General features: G+C 40.1%; 2 protein-coding genes across 2 annotated transcripts in view; both read right to left on the bottom strand.

The window, feature by feature from the left end:
- AMFR (autocrine motility factor receptor) overlaps positions 1-439 on the bottom strand; it is a 40,797-nt gene extending 40,358 nt beyond the window's left edge. Inside the window, exon 1 of the mRNA XM_082712510.1 lies at positions 28-439. Coding sequence (XP_082568636.1) covers positions 28-282 — 255 coding nt within the window. The 5' untranslated portion in view covers positions 283-439. The remainder of the gene's footprint in view (positions 1-27) is intronic.
- Positions 440-3,637: 3,198 nt separating this feature from the next.
- On the bottom strand, positions 3,638-23,875 carry NUDT21 (nudix hydrolase 21). Its single transcript, XM_082712516.1, has 7 exons — positions 23,594-23,875; positions 19,989-20,189; positions 19,079-19,142; positions 14,332-14,421; positions 9,826-9,901; positions 8,611-8,725; positions 3,638-7,309 (listed from the first exon to the last, which is right to left on the bottom strand). The coding sequence occupies exons 1-7, from the start codon at positions 23,707-23,709 to the stop codon at positions 7,288-7,290; spliced, it is 684 nt and encodes a 227-aa protein (XP_082568642.1). The 5' UTR covers positions 23,710-23,875; the 3' UTR covers positions 3,638-7,287.
- Positions 23,876-23,892: the final 17 nt, after the last annotated feature.

Below are 23,892 nucleotides of genomic sequence, written 5' to 3'. Positions count from 1 at the left end.
CGCGGCGGCCGGGGCAGCCTCGCTCACCCACACGAACAGACTGTCCGAGAGCAGGTACTGGGCCACGTCGCGGGCCCGGGGGCCGCCAGGGCTAGGCCGGGAGGGCACGTCCGGCTCCGTCTGCACCGGGGCCGTTGGCGGCTCCGGCTCCCCGGGCCCGGCCTCGGGCTGGCTGAGGGCGCGGTAGGCGCTGACGATGGTGCCGAGCAGAGCCAGGCCGCTGAGGCCCGTGTAGGTGCGGAGGCTGGGCCAGGGGAATCGCTCCAGGAAGAGCAGCGGCATGGCGGCAGCGGCGGCCTCCAGGCCCCAGGCCTCCCCGCGCTGCGGCCAGGTTCCCGCGGCGGCCTCGCGAACGGCGCCCTCGGGCTCTGGCGTCGCCGCCGCCGCCGCCGCCGCGCCGGGCCGGGCCGGGCCGCTCCTGGTCGCTCGCGCCGCTCCGCCCCGCGCCGCTCCCGCTGCTGCCCCTGCCGGCGCGGAAGAGCCTCGGCGGGCTCGGGGCGGGCCACCGCCCCCAGCGGGGAGCGGGCGGGACGGGCGCGGGGGCGCGGCCTCCGTCTCCCGCCCCCAGCAGTCGCGCCGCCGCCTGGCGGGCGAAGGCCTCGGCCGCAGGCTCTGGGGCCCGGCACCTAGCATGACCGTCGGCGGACAGCCCAGATCGGCGGGGCCCGCGGGCGCACAGGGCGCCGGGCGGGTCGAGCAAAAGCGTCACTCGGACCCGACGGCGCTGGCGGGCGGTCGAGCCCAGGCAGCGTGGCGATGCCCGCAGGGAGAGGGGTTCCCGGACACTGGACCCTTGGTTTCCTTAACCCGCCCCCACCGCAGTTTAAGCAAGTTAGTGCCCCTGAGCACCCCGTGGGGCCTAACAGCTTCCCAGGTTGTCCAAAGACATGCTGCTTAGGGAGTAATTAATAGGGGCTTGACCCTCCGATAAAGAATATTAATCAACAGTCTTTTTTCTCGCCAGTAAGGTTATCTTAAGTTTCTGTTGTTTACTAGTAGCCTCGAGCAGAGTCTAAAATGGACTTAATTTAACAGTAAATGGGTATGTGTTCTTCCATACACCAGGTAGGTATATGAAACAGTGCAGCTTCTTTGGAAAGTTCCTCAAAAAGTTAAAGACACGGGTAACCATCTGACCCAGAGTTCCACTCTCTGGCATATATCCAAGAAAAATGAAAACAGAACTCTACACGAAATTTGTACACAAATTTTGGTAACAGCATTATTCATAATAGTCAAGGGTAGAAACAAGCTAATGGCCCTCACGTGATGGATGGCTAAGTAAGGTATAATGGATACAATGGACTGCATGGAGATGAGTCAGTACTGACACATGCTCCCACAGAGGAACCTTGAACATGCTAAGTGAAAGCAGCCAGACACAAAAGGCTGCACATTGTGGTTCCCTTTACATGAAATATCCAGAATGGGCAAATAGATATATGGACCTAGAAAACAAAATAATGGTTGCTTGTGGGGGCAGGGGATAAGATAGAGCAGTGATGAGGGAACTGGAGGATAAAGGTAAAATATGGATTTTTTTTTTTAATTGTGCTGTTGGCTCTGAAAACTCTGAATGTACTAAAAATCATTTCAATGTACACTTCAATAAAGATGTGACCCAAAAAAAGTGCTACCAAAAAATTTTGAGCTTGGGGGTCTTTATTCCTCATTGTTTCTCCAAGGCCTAGAATTGTGCCTGCTCCAGAGTAGGTACTCAGTATTTGTTGAATCTTAAAAAATTTTCAAAAGGACTAAACCATTTTTGAGAGTCTCTTTCACGTCTGATATTCTAGTTCTAAAAGTCTATTGATGGGGCACCTGGGTGGCTCAGTGAGTTAAGCCTCTGCCTTTGGCTCGGGTCAGGATCCCAGGGTCCTGGGATTGAGCCCCACATCTGGCTCTCTGCTCTGCGGGGAGCCTGCTTCCTCCTCTCTCTTGGCCTGCCTCTCTGCCTACTTGTGATCTCTGTCAAATAAATAAAATCTTTTAAAAAAAATAATAAAAGCCTATTAATTAGAAAACAAAGATCTTTCAAAGTTACTACCATCCACTTTGGAATTGTTAGAAACATCCAAGGGCCGGTGATCGAACAGAACAATTTGGCTGGCGGGGTTGGAGGTGGCATGCAGTGCCACCATATACTTTAAGAACGCTCCGCAACCAGCATGGAGCCCAACAAGGGGTTAGAACTCACAACCCTGAGACTGAGGCCTGAGCTGAGACCAAGAGTTGGATGCTTAACTAAGCCACCCACACACCCCTCTGAAGGTTTTTTTGTTTTTGTTTTTGTTTTTTTAGCATGGTCAGATCCCACCTTCTAAAACCAGTGTTTCTGGTTCTTTGCACTGTATCCTACTCCATGAGAGGACCCGGGGAGGAAGCAAGACACAGGAATGAATATTTGGTAAGTATACAGACTATGTTCTCAGTTGAGTCCTAAGGCTCAGTGTGGCAGGAAGGCAACCACACCAGACCTTAAGGGGCTGGTCCAGCTTAGACAAGAGAAATATCTGTAGAGCATGGCAGAAGCTAGAGCTCTCTGCACTCCCACCCTCATTTCAGACTACCATTTATGCTTTCGGGATTCCTTGGAGACTTTGAGATGGCCCCACAGTCTCCCAATAATGACTGAGAAACTGAATTTTCTGCCTCATTTATAGAATGGTGGCTCTGATTTGGCTTGATGTAAAGGAAATATTTTATCAATTCAGATAAAACGGCTTGTGTAGATTAAGAGTCAAACCTAATTACTATACTGCTATTCACTTTTTAAATACCCGAAATCCTTTCATATTCATGATTTCATTTGATTTTCACTGTTCTTTAAGAAAGGCAGAGATCAGTTTGTTGTTGAAGATTCTCAACATCCTAGAAACTGAAACTACCTTATCTAAACAATAACCTTAAGTGTACTCCCACAGGACTCTGGTGTTTCATTAGCTGGACCAGTGTGTTCCATTACTCAATCTAGCAGAGGGGGAAACAATAACCAACTCAAGTTGTAGGGGGAAAGTCAGTTAATGGGTATACTTCAATTTTTAGCTTTTCTTTAATAATTTTTCATGGCTTTTGGGTTCCTGCAATATACAAGAGTAAAATTTTCAGAGAAACTTTACAATAACTTTATCAGGTTTGGTTCAACTTTTGTTCTGATATAAAACCTTAAGACTGCAATCTTATGACACAGGTGTTCTCATCTTTTGGGTACACTGTTTCTATTTAAGAGGCTGAAATTATATTATACAGTATTACATAAGCAGCAAGCACAGTGTCAAAGAACATGACTTCCAGGCAAATCTGAGGGGGGGGGGCTAAAGGAACCAACAAGATTTATAGATGAGGAAACTGAGTCCCTCAATGATACAACACAGCAAAATTGTGTGGCAACTACTAATCCCAGTCTTTGGGTTCCAAATCCAGTGACCGCTTCACAATGCAGGAAACTAGATCTGCCTAAGATGACAGCTAACATACAATGGGGGCGTGCCAGAGAGGGCAACATCAGTGTCCCAGTTCTTCAGACCCTTGCTATTCTGTCAAGTTGTCTCTTACCTAATGGCCCCTGGCCAACAACACTGAAAAAGAACTGAGCAGGATTTCTAATGGCACACTAAGGTTAGTAGCCACACACAAATCAGAGAATGTCATTCTGTTTTATTTTTTTTTAATTGAAATGAACAATAAAATAAAATTTAAAAAGAACAGTGACCATTTTAGTCAAACTTTCACTTTACAAATATAAAAATATAACCAAAACTTCAGTTTCCTTTATACATTTTCTGTAAGTGTAATGCCATAAAAATTCTCAAAGCCAAACCATAAATGATGCTAGTACACTATGATGTAAACACAATAACCAAGTTTTAAGTTTTTAAATGCGCCGATCTTTCCCTCAACAGAGAACATTGTATGTCCCCAATTCTTGTCCAGTCCTATGGTACAACCCATCACTAAGATACAAATTACACCTAACCTGGCTTAAGACTCACTTAGGTTGTAGTCAGTTTTTTTTTTTTTCTTCACAAAGCTTGATAAATACGAGCTAATATTAAAATGTGTCTTATGGCTCAAGTCAAATTACAGTATTGTGTTTTTCATCACATCTGAACAACAAAGGCAAACTACTTGAAATGAGTCTAGTTTAACCCAAAGAATAAATGATGCAAAACAAGTGGAATAATTGTAGGAAATCAAACCCTTGCTAAGGAAGCGGACTTGTAGTACCGTCAAAAACCACTAAGACTTCTCTGGCGAAGCAACATAAACACCGCATGCCCTCTGAAGCAGTCTTAGTGAACAGCACATACTGTCCGAACACTATGAACCAGTAAAAACAATATGTCTGAGGAACTCTGAGGTGGAAAGCTACTCCAAGCATTTCATCTCAAGTGAATGAGCAAGTACTTAAAAAATAAAGTCATTAAAAACCTGAGACCTTAAGAGTCATATCATTTAAGAAAGGAAATTTAAGTTGCTTGCTTGCTGGCATGTTGAATTTAGAGGACCTCTACCTCTCACTTTAGTTCATCATGGAAGAAAACAGACTGGCAATTTGACTATATTTTTATATGCCAATAAATGCTAATTTAATGGAACCCGTAATAAAATAAAATAAAATAAAATAACTGAACCTTGTAAGCTAAGGCAGTGATAAAAAATAAGAAATCTCCCTGATCTGCTGTTAAAGTATAAATTCATAAAGTTATCGTAATGCCATTTTAAGTATCATCTGCTTATTAAAAAATCATAATAGTCTTCATCATTTAGGAAAAAACAAATTTCACTTTTCTTCAAAGGGATGTCAATTCTAAATATGACTGAAAACATCTGAGTAAAACTTCTACTCACCAACCTACTAAATATTTTCTAGTGCCATTTAGTAGATTTATAGAGAATATGCACTACTTAGATTACTCAGGGAAAATAACATGACATATATTGTACTTATATAATGCAAAAGAGGACTCTTAATAATAAACAAACCTGGAATACAGGAAGCATTCAAAAATACAAATCAGTCCATCAAGAGCTCATTTAAAAAGTATTCAGTATTTAATATACAGAGAATTGGAATGCACAATTTAAGACTTAGTTTTTAAAGTATGTTAAGAATTTACACAAAAAGAGCTTAATGGTAAACATTCCCTTGTACCTTCTTCTAATGTTGTAGAATATATCATATTTAAATTTCCCTAGTTCTACTATTTCCATCAGGAAATCTAAAACATGAGTATTAAGATACAACTGCAGCTGACCAGTTCAAAGACAGTTTAAAAAATTTGTGTGTTGCCAATTTTACATTCAAAACTAGATCTTTTTACATTCTAAGTTAGTAACCAAGCCAGCTTAAATCAAAGGTTTTTCTCACCTAGGCCCCAACATATAGATGACTGACTCAAGCACTTATACTGTGAAGTAGTGATCAGGAAATCATTTCTAGGTCAAAGCTTATGTTACAAAGGACACGGGTAGCTTCAAATCCGATCTCTTCAAATAATACAGCATTTTATAATAACACCAAGAAAAAGTCCACCACTTTCCACCTTCCCCAAGTGGCAAGCACTAGCACATCTGAAATGTGGTTACTACAGCCTTTCACTTGGATGCCAGAAGCAACCACAGAAGGTGGGCTGGATCAAGCTGTTTTCATCTCTGCCTTCCCCAATTTTGATAAGGCTCAGCTAGTCAGTGAAATCACCAGTAAAATTATGGTAAGTTACAAATGTGCTGATATAAATCACAGGGGTAGAACTATTAGTGCCTGAGGGAAGAGGACTCTACACAGTATCGGTGGCTTTTTCAAAGGAATTCATGAATTATTTCTGGTCCTGTTGCTCACCTACTACTAAGCATGAGCACGACCACAGTCACTACTTGACACAACCTTGTAAAGGCTTCATGGGACCTCAGCTAAATAAACTAGAATTTTTATTGATACAGTTGTTCTTGGTCTGATTTTCTCAAGTCTAAATAGGGAAGAATTTATAATATACCTTTCAACTCATCCAAACTTCAGGAGAAAAGGCCTGTTATCATAAAGATGTAAGAACTAATCAAAAGTTCACTCTATCTCTTATAAACTACAGCAATCTCTCTTCTTTAAGTAGCTGCATCTTACAAGATGTCCTGTTCATTAAGCCTGCAGTCGTCACACTTGTTGTAAGGCATGCACAACATACTTGGACCATTAAGCAATGACAGAGCCTGCACAATCCTTTGCCCTAAGAATCGTTTTTTATTCCCCAAAACCTGTTCCTAATTTAGCAGTTGTTATTTTAAAGAACTTTAAACTGGTATTTTTCCTGTAGGCTGACAAAATCTATCCCCTATCCTGTCTTTAGATTTCAGTAGATTCAAATTACCCCAAAATATTTTTGACAAGGATTGTCATTGCTAAAAACAAATTTTCATTTCTATAGATATCAACTGAAATAACTAACTTTGTAATCCAAGAGTCAAAACCTAACAGACCCATTTTTAAAAACTTCCTTCACAGATCACCATTTTACCACGGCCCTAAGAATAACTAAAACACACAATTTCACAACACAAATAATACACCCATTATTCGAAGGGAAAAAGTCTCAGTCAGCTCTCTTTTTATACCAATTCCCATGAGTTTCCCTAACCTAGCCAATTTTAATGGCTTCCCATATGTTCAAGGTCTGTTGCTTGTGAACAAAGGTCTGAATATATCAGTATGAAATGTACCAGTTAGTAACATACTGGGAGTACAACTCAAAGTGTATTATTTGGTTCAGGAATTGCATCTCAGGACTCCATCAAGCAATCTAGTTCCCAAAAGTAACAGAAGTTCCTCATCACAAAAATCCAGAACATAGATATATCTAGAATATATTCCCCAAAATGGTATCAGAACAAGGGTCCCACATACTCAACTAACCTAAACCTGCCATTGTCTCAACATCACCACCCTCGGAGCAGGGGAAAAAAAACAGTCCTCACCTGTAAGAATTTTACAAGTTTAATGTGAAAATTAAAAAAAGAAAAAAAAAATACAAATAGAAAGAAGTTCATATTCTTTAATGTTGTACAAAAAAGTATGAGTAGAACCAAAAGTAAATTAAACATTATCACATTTGTTTACACCACCATCTAGTTCTTCATATTAACTTTACTATTCAAACAACAGAAAGTAGGCAGCAATTTAGGGATTGGGAAAGAGAGAAAACCCAAAAAAAACTTTTCTACCATATTTATTCTACACTGTGTATAGCTGTGCTCACAGAGACGGCTTCTTTTACTTCTCCACTGTGCAGGAATTCAGTTGTATATAAAATTGAACCTGAATTTTAGAAAGAACAATATCTTTATTAAAAACAGCATTATTTACAGTTTTTTTATCTTAGATGATAAAGAAATTTGGACATTCCTACCCCTCCCTTGACATTTTTGGCATTTCTACACCAAAACATCCTTTTATCTGATCTGTCTCATCTTACACATTAAATAATAGTGTTGCTAAATCCTCACAACTAAAAAAAAAAAAAATTTAAGAGTGTACATTTGATTAATTATCCACTAAAAAGTTCCTTGAGAGAAGGAAAATTTTTTAACTTCTTGTATTATGCCACAGCACAGTTCCTGATACCGGACAAGCAGTGTTCAAATAAATGAATTATATGACTCTTTTTCGTATCTCACACTTCAACTTTTAACGCAACAGCAGACCAAAGAAGAGATGCAAAAGATAGAAGTTTGACTAGTATAACAAAATGGAAAGAACCAATTACTCAATAAGGTTTCAGAGAAGGCCAAAATCACTATTAAAACTGTTTTTTTAACTAATATTTATTAAGCATTTACCAGGCGCCTGGCACTGTTGTAAGCACTTTACATGCATTTTTTCACTTGCTCCTCATAATTCTATGAAGCGGGGACTACAACCCTGATTTACAGGTGAAGAAATAAGCAAATAGGTATAATCATTTGTCCAAGGTCATGCTGCCAGGAAGTTATTAAAGGTGGAATTCAAATCCAAACACTGCCCACAGTTATCCATATTCTTAGCCACCACATTGCCCTGTGTTCTATCTATAGAAGACTCTAAGAACATCAACCAGTACAAGTCACTTTTTTAAAAAACACCTTTCTTATACCTGTCTCTACCAAAAACAAACAAAACAAGAAAACTAAACTCCATGTATGTAAAAATTCAGGAATCAATCCCTCATATCCCAGTAGACCTAAATACAGCACATTTCAAAAAAAGAGAACATCTTACACAAAGATGTAATTCTCCACATTTTCATATAGATAATTCCCCTCAATTTTATTATACTGTGCTGACTGCCATTTTATCATCTCCTCTTTGAATGAAGACTTCAAACTTAACAGTAACAAAAATATCAGATGTGGAGAAGAACATCCACCCAAATACCAGAATGTCATGCTGCAACTTGGGAGTCTGGGGATACTTTTAGTCAGTCATACTTAATCTGTGGCTTGTGCATGAGCCAAGAAACCATCTACAGTCTTAGTTTCCTTAAAGACCAAAATTCATAACTATCCTTTGTCAAACAGCTCAGAATATCTTAAGTCTGGCAATTTAAATGAACCAGCCACAAAATGTTCAACTTTCCATACCTGCTCAGAAGCTGAGGGAGACTAGAAATGATGGGTCCATATCCTGGTGCATTGTCATACAATTCAAACAATGGTGCAGCTACAAGCTTGTAATTTTTAGGGACTGCAAACAAAGCTAAAATAAAACAAAATAAAATAAAGTAAAAAAACAGTATACATCTTCTATAAATTCTTAGACAATCACTGCTTACAATTCATTTATAAAGTAATCACCCATTTTATATTTGAGAAACTCCTGAAGAAAAAGGTAATTCCCCTTAACACATTTTGGTTGTTATCTTTTTTTTTTTTTTTTAAAGGTTTTACTTATTTATTTGACAGAATGAGAGGGGGAGAGAGAGAGAGAGAGTGAGTGAGCACAAGCAGGGGGAGTGGCAGGCAGAGGGAGAGGGAGAACCAGGCTCCCTGCTGAGCAAGAAGCCTGATGCAGGGCTCAATCTCAGGCTGGGATCATGATCAAGCCGAAGGCAGACGCTTAATCAACTGAGCCACCCAAGCACTCCATTTTGGTTGTATCTTTCAAGCAAAGTTCACAGTCAGTGTTATTAATAAGCACAAGGACATTATAAGTGCTGGCCCTGGAAACAAAGGGAGAAGAGCCGAGCCTTCGGGTTTATAATTTATTTTGAATTCCATTTTAAGACTATGATAAGAAATATTTTTTAAAATGTACAACAGGCCTAAAGGTGGCATTTAAAAAATTAATTCCTCTGTCTCCTAAAAGTTTCCGTTTATCACAATAAGAATATCAGTACCAAAAGCTAAACAGTTATTTTAAAACACTACTATCAGGTATTTAGGCTCTCATAAAATTTACTCTTCCCCCTCTAGCATGACTTGGCACATCTATGTGAAGAACTAGTTAATTCTGGGGCACCTGGGTGGCTTAGTCAGTTAACTGTCTGACTCTCGATTTTAGCTCAGGCCGCTGTGCTCAGTGTAGAGTCCACCTGAGAGTCTCTTTCTCTCTCTCTGCTGCTCCTCCTGCTTGTGCTCACACTCACACTCTCTCAAATAAATAAATAAGATCTTTAAAAAATAAACAAATAAAATCTTTTTTTAAAAAGAGGTTAATTCTGTATATACATAGTATATACTTTAATTTCATAATAAATTCAAAATTCAAGAAACTTGGAGAAAACTCAAATAAAAGTATTCTTGAAATTACTCTACACAAGTTTTCAGATGGCTACATTCAAAAGCAGAATAACTTACCTTTCTCTTGAAGTTGAACCAAAAACAACTTCTTATGTTCCTTGGGTTTTGTAATATGTGCAGGAATATACGGGTACTAAAATCACAAAAGAGAATAATTTGTATTTGCCAAGACCTTCCTCACACCTCCGTGCCTTTATTTATCGACTTCTTCCATTTCAGACGTTAAGATCAAGTTATCAACCCTGAGACCAAGTTCCTCACAATCCCAACACAATTTTAACATGTATGCTGTTTTCATTTCTTTCTCTCTCTGTTTATTTCCCAATACAGCATAAACTGCTGGAAGAAACAGAACTCTTTCTAGTCTTCCCTTTACCAGAACCTGGTACCTAACAGATGTTCTGAAAGATAAATGCTTGATAAATACAACATAACGAGTAATAAACCATTTAGCCATTCAAATCAATTTTAGGTATAGTCACAGGATTTGCAGCTTGAGGAACTTACAACCCAAAGAAGTTTACTATATTAGAAGTCTAAATATGCCCTTTGAGGTATCTGACAAGACAGTGCTCCAACAACAATCACACACACACAACCCCCGACACACACTTTAGGAACACCAGCCTGGAAAACTTGTATGTTATTACTGAGCTTCTAGTTTGATCAAAGAATGTTCAGAAACCAAAAGTCTCAGTGGAGTCCTGTCAGCTAGAAAGAGTGAAGTTGCTTGTGAAAATGGAGAAATTATTCTGGAGAACTTAAGGGATTCTAAAGAGAATTAGCTAGGGGAGGTTAGGACCTCAGTCAGAGGTACAGAACTCACCTACATCTCCCCACATACATTCAGAAGAATCTACTCTGGCTTTGGGAGTTGTATTTTGAGGGCAGGGGAATTGGAAAATGCTGAAAATAGATATAAGGGGAGAGTAGGATAAAACAGAGGATGCTGAAAGGAGGAAACATCACCCACATTTTATGTAAGAACTTACACTGAAAAAAGCTGCAAGTCTTTCCCAAGACTACACAACTAAGTAATGATACCAGGATTCAACCTCATCTAGTCAACCCTTATCTGACAATAAAAGCTGCAAGTCTTTCCCAAGACTACACAACTAAGTAATGATACCAGGATTCAGCCTCATCTAGTCAACCCTTATCTGACGATAAAAGCCTGTTATTTCCCACTATTCCACCCCACTCAACATCCCAGTATTCGAGTTAGAATAATGATACACCAGAGCCATCCCTAAGGTATGATAAATGAAGACAACTGTTCCAGGCTTTGGAGGTGCCCTACATGGTCATGAAAACCAGGCACACTGGCAATGACAGACAGAGCAGTGAGTAGTAGTCTGAACAGCACAGGCTACAGGAAAGCTGTTCACATACAACAAAAGCTCCTAAACCATGACCAAACCAAAGTGACTGGCATTACCCCATTTTCTTCTACTTGGGGCTATAAGTTCCTCTTCTTTTAATACTTTTCTTCTCCAGGGGCGCCTGGGTGGCTCAGTGGGTTAAAGCCTCTGCCTCTGGCTCAGGTCATGATCCCAGAGTCCTGGGATCGAGCCCCGCGTCGGGCTCTCTACTCAGCAGAGCCTGCTTCCCCCTCTCTCTGCCTACTTGTGATCTCTCTGTCAAATAAATAAATAAAATCTTTAAAAGAAAAAAAAAAAAACTTTCTTCTCCAGTCTTTATCTTGGAGTTTCAGCCAACTGCGCTTTATACAAAAAGATAGGGGAGATGGTGTCGTGCTCTTTTCCCACTGACACCTAACCACTACTCCAAGCGTATGAAATGAACACACAACACTTAACGCTGCATCTCATGCTAGCAGAGCCAACCCCACAGGGTTGCATCCATGAAGGCAACTGTCCTAGGACTTCGGTAGGGGAGATGAATGAGGGTATTCAGAGAGAAGCCTGAAAAACTTTTGTGTTATTACTGGGCTTCCAGTTTGATCAAAGAAGGCTTAGAAACAAAAAAAATGTTAACAATAATCATTTTATGTACCTTCGGACCAGGAACCTCACTATTTTCAAATGAAATTATACTTTCTTAAAGCCGAGGCAATTTTCAGGTGCTGAGAACTAGCGCCAGATCCAACAGCACCTGCTCTTCCTATCCCTCAGCTATACCAGAGAGTCGGAAGGAAGAGGAGGACATAATCATCTTTTGCTTGGCTGATATTTTATATAATTCTAAGCCTGGAACATGCTGTCATGCAAAGAAGAGATCTATGTCATAAAGCCTTGTTAACAGGATTCAGGATCAGAGTCTCCCATCAGTTAAAGGTAAGAAAATTTGAGCTCAGTACCATTATCAATCATTACAATGGATTAGAACACAAGGAATATATTTAAACCATGATGTCATAGGACACTTGAAAAGGTCACTGAACCAGATGCTTTTTGGTCCGGAATTACCTCATTACCACCCCCTCAGATCTCATCCCACCTCAGATTTCAGGGCAGCTGTGTTGGAAATTGCCAGAAAGCTCCCAGCTTACTGCCACTGTCTCACTCTCTGCTTTTCAGCCTCAAAGAGTTTCTAAAGCCCCAGAAAATCTCATAACCTGTGCTCCGACTCAACATGAAAGTGCAAGGGAGTTAATACAACCCTCATCCAATGGGGTAGGAGTCTCCAGCCTTCCCTCCTTCTAATGAACAATTTTAAGGTACACTGCATATGGTTCCTCACAGTCCTTAGCAGGATCGGTCCAGTTGCCCATAGCTGTAATTCCCCCATCAGTCTCATCAGTCTATTGTTTTCTGGGATCACTTACCAAACAATCTATCTGCACCCAAGTCTCTGTCTTATTCTTTCTTGTGAATAAAGTCTTTGAAGGATACTAATAAATTAACTCATTCTTCTGAAAAGAAACATCTATTCTTTCCTACATAAATTATACCTCAGGGTAACCAAATAGTTGATGAGAGAAGTTTCCCTTAATAAAAAGATCACAAACGAGGCGCCTGGGTGGCTCACTGGGTTAAAGCCTCTGCCTTCCGCTCAGGTCATGATCCCAGGGTCCTGGGATGGAGCCCCACATTGGGCTCTCTGCTCAGCGGGGAGCCTGCTTCCTCCTCTCTCTCTGCCTGCCTCTCTGCCTACCTGTGATCTCTCTGTCAAATAAGTAAATTAGTTAAATCTTTTTTAAAAAATAAATTAAAAAAATAAAAGGACGACAACCCTAATGAATTAATAAGCCCAAAAAACTATTATCAACGAGCGGCTAACATTACAAAAAGACATAACCAGACATGACAAAACTTCTGATGGAAGTGCATGGCACTGTCTGTGAGGGCCATCCCCCAAGATGACCCCCAGCGACCTGTTTCCTGCCCACTTTTATGTAGTCCCCTCCCACAATGTACTATGTTGGCTTTTGTGACCAGTAGCATACAGCAGAACTGACAGTATGTCACTGTCAAGATTAGGTTATACAGACTACAGCTTTCTTGCTCTCTGTAACTTTCTCCACCTCGGATCTCAAGCTCTAGGGGAAGCCAGCTGCCTCACTGGGAGTTACCCTATGGAGACAACTCTCCTGGTAACAGAGAGCACGTTCAGGTCAACACCCAACAAGGAACTGAAGCCTTCAGTCCAACAGTGCAAGAAGAATGGCCTGCTAACAAACACATGTGTGAACCTGGGATCAGATCCTTCAGCCCTAGTCCAGCCTTGAGGTGACACAATCCCAGATGACAGACTGACCATAACCTCTTGAGAGACCATGAGCCAGAACCACCCAGATGTCTGACCTTGAGAAATGAAGGTAACAAATGTCTGCTGTCTTAAACTGCTAAGTTTAGGGGTAATTTATTATGCAGAAATTAAACAATACACCAGCTCTGGTGAGCCTTATACTTCCCCCACCAGTCAAATCCAGTTTCTTGATCTACCAGTTTATAGAACAGAAGCGAAAGAACTACACATTCAATGACAACAGGCAGATGCAATCAGCAATGGAAACACAAAGGACTTTAAAAAGCTTGTTTTTATTAATAAATTATGAGAGGGGAAAAAAGAGAACCAGGAAAGTGACCAGCCAAAAGAGACTTAAGAGACCATCCTAATTTAAACAAATTAGAAAACAAAATACAAGCTTGAAACTAGTCAGAGATACACATATTTAATGATATTATGGAGTAATTCCTTACTCTTAGTGTGAGAATGTATACGGTGTTATTTTTAAAGAGACCCTTACGTTGTAGAGACATTTACTGAAATATTTACATTTGACATGATTACCTAGGACTTGTTCCAAAATAATCGAAGTTGAGGGAGGGGAAAAGAGTGCCAGATGAAATGAAGTCCGACCATGAGCTGCTAACTGTTGAAGGTGGAAGACAGGTAATGGGATTTATGGACTTTTATTATTCCTACCTTTGTATATGTGAAATTTTTCTTTCAAAGAAAAAGATGCTTGATTTTTAAAAATTTTTATCTACATTAATGAGAGAGAAAGTCAAATTCTGCTATACTCTTTTCCAAAGGCTGGAATTAAAGTAGTTTTCTACTTCCCTAAATGCCCAGCAAATAGAAAAGAACACTGACCTGAGGAGGTTCAAAATTTGGTCTCCACCAGTTACCAATGCAGTCATCAATGACCCAGTCTTGCAGGACACCATCTTGACGACCCAGTATCTGTCAAAAAGAAATAATACAATCAGTAATACCTACCCATGAAAATACTTCTTTTGTAAAGATGTAAATTTCCTCTTTATAATTTCTTGTCTACTATTATCTATGTCATTTGGCCCAAGATATAACTATTAGTTCCAAAATGGCAATCTAGCAACAACATAACTATATAGGACCAACAAATCTATTGTTATGCCCTGGCCAATTTCTTACATAACCCAATACCATACATACAATAGTTTTACTAGAATCAACTGTAGCTTGTGTAAATCACCACCTAACTAAATTATAGAAAAAAAAAAACTTTCATTTTTATAAATCTGGGTGGCAGAATATTAAACTTAAGTCATTTTAATTAAAATTATACTCTCTATATGTTTTAATTGGTCAAACATGGTTCTACAAGGTCTACAATGAGAAAGAGCAGTTCCCTGTCCCACTTCCCCATTTCCATTGGCTACAACTTTCAACTCTTAGCGTTTTTCCCCCGTACTCGCCTCTACTCTTCACAAGCATTCACCTTGTTTTTAAAGAAACTATTTTCCAGAGGGTTGCTAGAGGGGAGGTGAGCAAGGCGGACCAGTGTGTAGGCTAGATGGGACATGGGTATTAAGGACAATTGTGATGAGCACTGGATATTATACGTAAGTGATGAATCACTAAATTCTACCCCTAAAACTATAAATACTGTATGTTAATTGACTAGAATTTAAATAAAAAGCTGAAACAAAAAATCAAACTGTTTTAGTTTCACATTTATAGAAAAAAAATGCAAATATGGTACAAAGTTCCTACGTATCCCACAGCCAGTTTCCCCTATTAACATCTTATACTAGCACATTTGTCACAACTAATGAACCAATACTTTTACTTTACTAATTGAAAGGTTAGTTAGTTTTTAACTCATGTCCTTTCCAGTCCCAGAATTTCCTTCTTTTGTAAAGAAATAAATTTCCTCTTACATTAAATTGCAATTTCTCCTACAGACTAACAGTTTCTCAGTTTCTTTGTTTGTGATCCTCATAGTTTTGAGGAATACTAATGAAGTATTTAATACCATGCCTCTCCGTTAGACAGGGATTATGGATTTTGGGGAGTTTAGAGAGGAAGACCACCAAGCTAAAGTACCATTCTCATTACATCATGTCAAGAGCATATTACACAGACACGACTTTTACTGATGTTAACCTTGATCACCTGGGCTGAGGTACTGTTTATCAGGTTTCTCCACTACAGTTATACTTTTCATGCATGCTTTTTGGTCATTTCTTGATTACTTTACATTTTTATAAACTTAAAGAAAAAAAGCAATTAACACCCTCCTACTGTGAGTGAGAATTCAGATCTTTAAACTATATCCTCCATTCATACTTTCTCTTCTACCATCCTCCCATAATCAGTATTTGGTTAAGACTGCATTCAGGGGGGACATCTGGGTGGCTCAGTGGGTTAAAGCCTCTGCCTTCAGCTCAGGTCATGATCCCAGGGTCCTGGGATCGAGCCCCGCATTGGGCTCTCTGCTCAGCAGGGACTCTGCTTCCCCCTTTCTCTCTACCCGCCTCACTGCCTACTTGTAATCTGTCTGTTAAATAAATAATATCTTTAAAAAAAGAAGACTGCATTCAGTATTTAAATTACTATGACTAGGTGACTCGACACATCAGCGTTGAGTAAACTATAATTGCATTTCTTACTATACAACTATCCTTTTCTTTCAGAGTTAATAACTGTTTCATACATATATCATTCACTATCACTACTTCATGTCCACATTCTCCCAAGAACTTAAATTTCTTCTCAATTCAAATGTCAATTATTCTGTCAATTTCATTTTTTTTCCCCCCAAGCAACACTTTCTATCATCCTCCTCTGCTCTGTAGTGCTCTCAACCCTGCCTCACAACGCAAGTCCTAGGGCTTCCCTCTGCCTATGTTGTTAGAGCCTCTCTACATTCTGAATCCTGTATCTTCTTAGTTCTTCCTTTCATTTTGGTAGTCAACACCCTCTAGTAGTTTCCTGAGAAAAGTTACAAGATCTGTATTTCTGGAAATTCTGTATGTTTGGAAATAGTTTTACCTGCACACTGGATTTATGGTTTGATTATACAAACAATTCTACAGCAGAAATCATGCTCTCTCAGAATTATGAAGGCATGTTACAAGGGCTTTTAACTTCCAGTATTATTTCTAGGAAGTCAATACCTTTTTTGATGATGCTTTGTATTTAACTCCTATCTCCCCTCCACTTCCCAACTTTGGAAGTTTTTAAGATCTTCTCTTTATCCTTACTGATTGAAACTTTCATGATACGCCTTTGCATGGATCTTTTAACGTTCATTATAAAGGGCAGGACAGTAGGTCTTTCTGATCTGAAAACTCATGTTCTTTAAGTTTGGGAATTATTGCTTTGATATTCTTCCTCTGCTCTATTTGTCTATAATCTATTTTGGTCCTTCTAGGATGACCCACTAATTTTATCGTTTCTCACCTCTGTTTTACCTCCTACTTTCATCCTACTTTCTAGATTTCCTCTAGATGGTTTTTCATCCTACTTTCTAGATTTCCTCAATTCAATCTTTTAACCCTCTAGTGAATGTTTTGTTTCTGCTAACATTTTTTTTTGAATACTCATGAGTTCTTTTTTTTTTTTTTTAAAGATTTTATTTATTTATTTGACAGGCAGAGATCACAAGTAGGCAGAGAAGCAGGCAGAGAGAGAGAGGAGGAAGCAGACTCCCCACTGAGCAGAGAGCCCGACGCGGGGCTCGATCCCAGGACCCTGGGATCATGACCTGAGCCGAAGGCAGAGGCTTTAACCCACTGAGCCACCCAGGCGCCCCACTCATGAGTTCTTTCTTATTGGTTCAATAGTCTTTTTCATGGCCCAGGGTTCCACAGATGAGCTATCTCCTCTCATCACATCTAGAATAGTAATTTTATTGATTGCTAAATTGTGTTCTGTTGAGTTCCATTTGCTTCTTTTGTTTTTTTTAAAGATTTTATTTATTTGACAGACAGAGATCACAAGTAGGCAGAGAGGCAGGCAGAGAGAGAGGAAGGGAAGCAACCTCCCCGCTGAGCAGAGAGCCCGACACGGGGGCTCTATCCCAGGACCCTGGGATCATGACCTGAGTGGAAGGCAGAGGCTTTAACCCACTGAGTCATCCATGCGCCCCTCATTTGCTTCTTTTGATCTCTTTCTTGTTAAGACACTTTCTCCAAAAGCCTGGCTCACAATTAAGGTAAAGTACTAAGGTGCTTAGCTGTCACCCTGAGTGGCAGGGCCACACTATTCTTTGGGAAGATTCCCAAATATCATCATCTGGAGGCATTTTTTTTTTGGACTGGTCACTTTCTCCAGAAGCAAAATCTCCAACCTTAAGCCTAATTGTCACAATTCTATCAAGTAGAAATCTGTAAGTCTCACTATTCAGAATATAAATTCTCGTTTATTCTCATCCCTTCTATTTTTTCATTGCTTAGTGTTTTCTGAGTCAATCTCTACTAACAATCCAGTTTCCAGTCCATGCAGGCTCCCAGTTTTAGGGGCACCTGGCACTTCCAATTCCTCAGCCTGTGTGGTGCTATGGAGTGCAAGTCCTGAACTATCCCCTGCTGGGCTGTTTCTGCTAAGTCAGATATGATATGCCCATCTGCTTTTCTAGCTTCTAAATACTCTTTTTTGCAATTGTCTCATCTTAAACTCCTTCAATTCTACTGAATTTCTATCTTTTAAAAAACCCTTTACTTCCTTCTTGGTGGGATTTCTGAGAAGGAGCTGAGTTAAGCAAATAGGTTCAATCAACCACATGTAAATGGAAGTGCAAGCAAAGCACAATATTTAAAAGGTATAATGTACTTAAAAAAACACTGGAAAGATAAACCAATAGGTCAAAGTAGTAGAATTACAGGTGATTTTAGTTTTGTTTCTCCTGCTTTTCTGTACTTGCCAAGGTTTTTGCACATAATGCATATTAGTTTTATAATTAAAGAGGGAAGGACTGTGCGCTAAGAAAAAGAAAAATAATAATAAAAACAACCTGTAACTTCAAAACCTGGAGCATCTATGCATTTGGCCTCAAGTCTCTAGAGACAGACATCAGAGTGACTTTTAAAAGGTAGCACAATGTGGGTAAAGCTTAAAAGATATGTCAAAAATGAAAATAGCTTTTTAATAGGAATCACTCTTGTCAAAAACCCTATAGCGGCCTACACCGCAACAAAACTAACTGTATTCCGATCTCCAGCTCCATGACAAACTACCCGCAAACATCAAGGAAGTTACTTGAACCCTCTGTGCCCAGTTTCCCTTTTGGTAAAATGGGATTAATAACATTACTTCTCCCTAGGGCTGTTGTGACAGCTGAAGGAACTACTGCACGTAAAGCACTCAGAACAATGCCTAGCACAGTAAGTACTCAATAAAATGTTGGCTTTTATTAACCCTTATTGTTACATCAGCACTTCAATGGAAAAAGTGTTAAGTTCTAGTTCAACTTACAGAAAGTAAACATAGTACTAACACTCTGTTGTTTAAGATTTAGTGAAAGCTATTCAAAATAAAAAAAAATAAAAAAGATAAAAAGCCTATTTATCCATTCAGTTGATGGTGTTCAGATGGGCAAGGATAAAACCGCCAAAGTGGTTAAATGGAGAAATACCTCTGTCATTAAGCGTTTTAGTCCTTCAACTTCATCTTCTCCTGGGTTAAGTTCACCACCAGGTCTGTATAAAGGTTAAGAATTTCAGCTTTCAACTTAAAACAATTTTAGGATAACAGGAAGAACACAATAATAATAATTTCTATCATATAACTGAATAACTCATATTTCAGTGTCACAGAAGGCAATCAGAGAAAATAAATGTCAAAGGGAGGGGGAAGAATGTGCTAGAAAATTGAACTCCTCCTTTTAATTCACCAGACTAACAGTGCACAAACCCTAGTTTTAAACAAAGTATGTAACATAATAAACAACTTCTAGCCACCAGTCTATCCCACTCTCTTCTCTCTGGAAGGCAATCTGGTCATAATGGATTCTAGAAATGCCCAAAGAGGCAATGGACCACATATTTTCGGTCTGAAAAATGACACGTTCTTCAAGAATTCCAAACTAAGGATTTGAGACCTCTCTTTTTGGTACAATCTGGTCAAATGGTTGTGCACTGAATGTATAATACGAAGAAATTTATGAGTTTAAGTGATAAAACTAAACAGTTAACTATAAAAATGCAAGTCATTTTAAGAATCAGAAACACCATCCTAAGAAAGAAATAATATCACTTGTTCTTAGTAATGGTACAATGACATCTAGAAATTGAACTTCGACTAATCTGCTTCATGAAGCTTCTATCAAGCTCAGTTCTTAACAATATACAGAAATAGGCAGATTGCCAGTTAAGGAATAAATGAGCATTACACTGAAAAATGAAATGATTTTCTCTTTCTAAAGACTCCATTAACAGCAGTGCTTATGTAACTAAATGACTAACGTCAAAAATGGTCTTCCAAAACTGCAAAAAACAGCAATCCTATTAAAAGTTGTCTGGCTGCTAACTTCCAATGACACTTACAATTTGAAGAAAGTTGTTCCCAGCTGTAGCAGTAACACATGTGGTAGCCGATGCTCATGTACAATCAGAACCCCTTCTACAGTCCTTCTCATTCCAATTTTATCAAATTCCTCCCTCATGCGCTGAAATCTGGCTGCAACAGAGCTGTCCTTCTCATAGAGGGGCTCTTTTGTACCAAAAGTATAATTGGTAAGAGGGTACCTGTGATCCAAAAACAAATATCTAACATGAGAACAGAGGACCATAATTTACCATGACAGATACCAAACACACACAAAGAAACTACGGGGGGGAGAAGTTTGGAAAACACCAGGTTTTGTCCAAAGTTCCACAAGTTAATGTGACAGCAGAGATCAGAATCCAGCTCTTTGGACTGGATGGACAGCTTCCATTACATCAAGTTGCTACACCACACTTGAACTTTCAAGTATAGATAACACCACCCCTTAAGGCCCTCAAATGCTTAGAGAAGTGGCTATCTGGAAATCCTCTGGTTTTAAATCACAGCTGTTAGACTAACACTGTCAACCTGGCTAATGCCCCCTTGGGATTTTCTACTAATCTAACTAGAAATTCTATTAATTATGGGTGCTAAAGACTAATATCTCTTTTTCTACAAAGTGAGCCACCACATTCCATCAACTCTTCAGTTATTTTTCTCCCAGTCAACTATCCTCAGACTTTTCTGGTACCACAACCCTTTCCTCTTCAGGTGAACTTTTTCCATCCCCTCTAAATAAACTCTGACTTTCTGCTTGTATTCTATCCAATAGCCTTACTCTTCCCTTCTAGTAATTCAAATCCTTTGCCAACCATATCTATTCTGAATATTCTCTCCTCTAGCAAGAATTCCAAATATAGCTCATATTAAGATAATTTTCATCTTGTCTAGTAAATATCAAATTTTTCCTTAAAGATAGTTAAAAATCCCCTATTTATATTTAATCAAACATACCACCTTGTAACCCCCCCCCAAACACTACCCTTACAGTAAAGAACCCTCTGATTATAAGTCTTTGAGTAAGAATGCTTTGACCACACCTGCCTATTCCGTATCAAAATGACTTAACATTGGGCACCTGGGTGGCTCAGTGCGTTAAAGCCTCTGTCTTCAGCTCAGGTCATGATCCCAGGGTCCTGGGATCCAGCCCCACATTGGGCTCTCTGCTCTGTCAGGAGCCTGCTTCCTCCTCTCTTTCTCCCCCCCCCCACCCCCCGCCTTTCTGCCTACTTGTGATTTCTGTCAAATAAATAAATAAAATCTTTTAAAAAAATGACTTAACATTAAAAGCCAACAACTATATAACCAATCCACTTAGCTATTCTTGAAAGGTAAACAAATCAAGGTTGTCAAAACTTAACACTGAAGCCAGATTCTAGGCATGAATGAAGCAGCTTTAAGGAATTCAAGGACTTCCCCAGTAGACCCAAGGCTGAATCTAACATCATTGCTTGTCACAACAATTTCACCCGGTACTATGTGCCAGGCAATTTTTTATATGTATTAACATTTAGTATTCACAACTTGAATTAGAAAGAATTAAGGATAGCTGTACATGTCTAAACTGTAAAGTCTAGCTCTTTGTATCAATAAAGAGATGCCATCTAAATGAAATGTAAGAATTTTCATGTATGAAATCATAGTGCCAGCCCGGACATGCATTTTATTCCCATCACACTGTGAACTTTGCAAAGCAGGGACTACATCTTACTTCCTCACCACTATACACCCAGGGTTATGCCTAGTGCCTGGTACAAAGTAGACTTTCACATAGAACATCCTAAAAGAAAGTATAGTAGAGGAGAAAGAACTTGTTTTCAAGTTAGATTATAACTCACCCAGGTGAACTGAGTTCACAAGTGTTTTGTTTTGTTTTTCTGCATACCTTATTTATCCAGGAGAGGAAACATTCTGTAAATTCATCAATCCATAACTTTAATGGAGTAAAAATAAAAACACTTCACCATATTAATTCTACATAGTAACTTGATGCGAACTGATCCAGTAATGACGTTAAATCAAGCAAAAACCACAAGCCCTACTCCTAATTACCAACATAATTCAGAAGCTGTGCTTTCACATTTTTAAAAAGAACATTTGCCTTTTCGGCTTCACGGGTATCTTATGAAGATGTTTTAAAGAGGGGATATGAAATTAAAGTTATTATGTTGATGTAATAGCTAGAGATATTAACTTGTATATACACATCAATCTAGCTAGACTTCATAAACCCAGTATTTTTACTGTCTAAATTTCCATATCAGCACCAAATTTTGCCAAATTGTTTTGCCAAGTAAAATAATAATGGCAATCATCTCTTCAATTTCAAATCATTTTTGAAGGGGAAAAGTTCCTTTATTTGAAAGTAAAATAGAGAAACACCTAAAGTTTCTCATGGAAACACCAGTATCAGTAAATCCTTGCTTTTTTTTTTTTTTTTTAAAGATTTTGTTTCTTTATTTATTTATCTGACAGAACTCACAAGCAGTGGGAGTAGTAGGCAGAGAGAGGAGAAGCCGGCTCCCCACTGGGCAGGGAGCCTAATGCTGGGCTAGATCCCAGGACTCTGGGATCAGCAGAAGGCAGATGCCTAATTGACTGAGCCACCCAGGCGCCCCTGTCCTTGCACTTTATTTAAACATTGACCAGAAACTGGCCACTTTGCTTCATTAGGGTCAGCACCACGGTGGCTCACAAGCTCTCAGAAACAATTAAAAAAACAGAGAGAGAGAGAGAGAGAGAGAGAATACCAAAAATTTTCTTGAGCCAGACAGAGCTCCAATGCCAATTACCTGCCACTTCGAGATTAACTTTTGAGAGTGACATAGAAATGCAACAGCTTGAAGGGTTCAAAGAGAAAAGTGTTGAAAATAAAAACGCAGCCTAAAATAGGTTCTCTGGGGCTACACGCTGGTTCCCTCCACGGTCTGAATGAAAGCCTAACCTTAACAGTAGGCACCCTCCCAAGTTGCGGCCCCCTGGCTGCTGTTGCTGCGGAGAGAAGACAGGTGAATACAGAAGGTTAGCCAGATGGCCCCGAGCACATGAATAAAATGTGGTGTATTCTGGAGCTCAAGTATCAATTAAGCCGTTAAGGGGCGGGGGGGGGGGACCTAAACCTACGCGTTATATAGCTAGCTCTCCAAAGCCCAATGCTACAGAAAAATGAAAACTGCGCACACGATACATTATACCGTTCACATCAAAGAAGAACCCACAAAAGCAATACCACATACGTGACGTGAAAACATAAACACTAGATAGGAAAAATGAACACCATGTTCTGCAGATGGTTTCCTCTTGCAGACGTGGGGAAGGAGGAGTTCTAAAGCAAACTTGGGATTTTCCTATTATGACTGAATCCAGGGGCATGGGAGCAAGCCTTCTCTCCAGGAAAAGAAAACCCTCTCAAGTAGGGCTCTAACTCTGTGGCGCTCGAGGACCACGAAGGGTCCGGTAGGAGCTAGAAAGGGGCGCATTCGCCAGCGGGAGTGGAGGTGATGGGGAGGCGTGAAGCCCACCGAGGGCCGGGGACGCGCCGGGAGCGCTCACGAGGTAAGGGGGTGCCCGAGAATACAGCGCGCAAAGGCCAGGCCGCACTTACAGGTTGATGGTGCGCTCCAGGGTGAGGGGCTTAGTCTGCTGGATGTACTTGTTGCCGAACTGGTTGACTCCCCGGGGCCAGCCGGTTTGTGAGCGATTAGGCGGCACCACGGACATGCTGGCGAGCTCGAATACTTGCGGAGAATGGAAGTGGGGCAGGCAAGGAGACTTTCCCTTGCCGGTAGCGGTTATTTGCGTCCCCCTCAGCAGACGCCACCCGCCATTAACATGAGAGCGCAAGAGGAGGGGAAAGCACGCCGGAAGTGCATCCCGAGCCTCTGGCGGCAGGAAGTAGAGAGG

Source organism: Mustela nivalis (genome assembly GCF_964662115.1).
Source record: "Mustela nivalis genome assembly, chromosome: 18".
NCBI classification, from domain to species: Eukaryota; Metazoa; Chordata; class Mammalia; order Carnivora; family Mustelidae; genus Mustela; species Mustela nivalis.
Note: the sequence above shows the minus strand (reverse complement) of the source record. Positions and strands in the feature narration are given on the sequence as shown.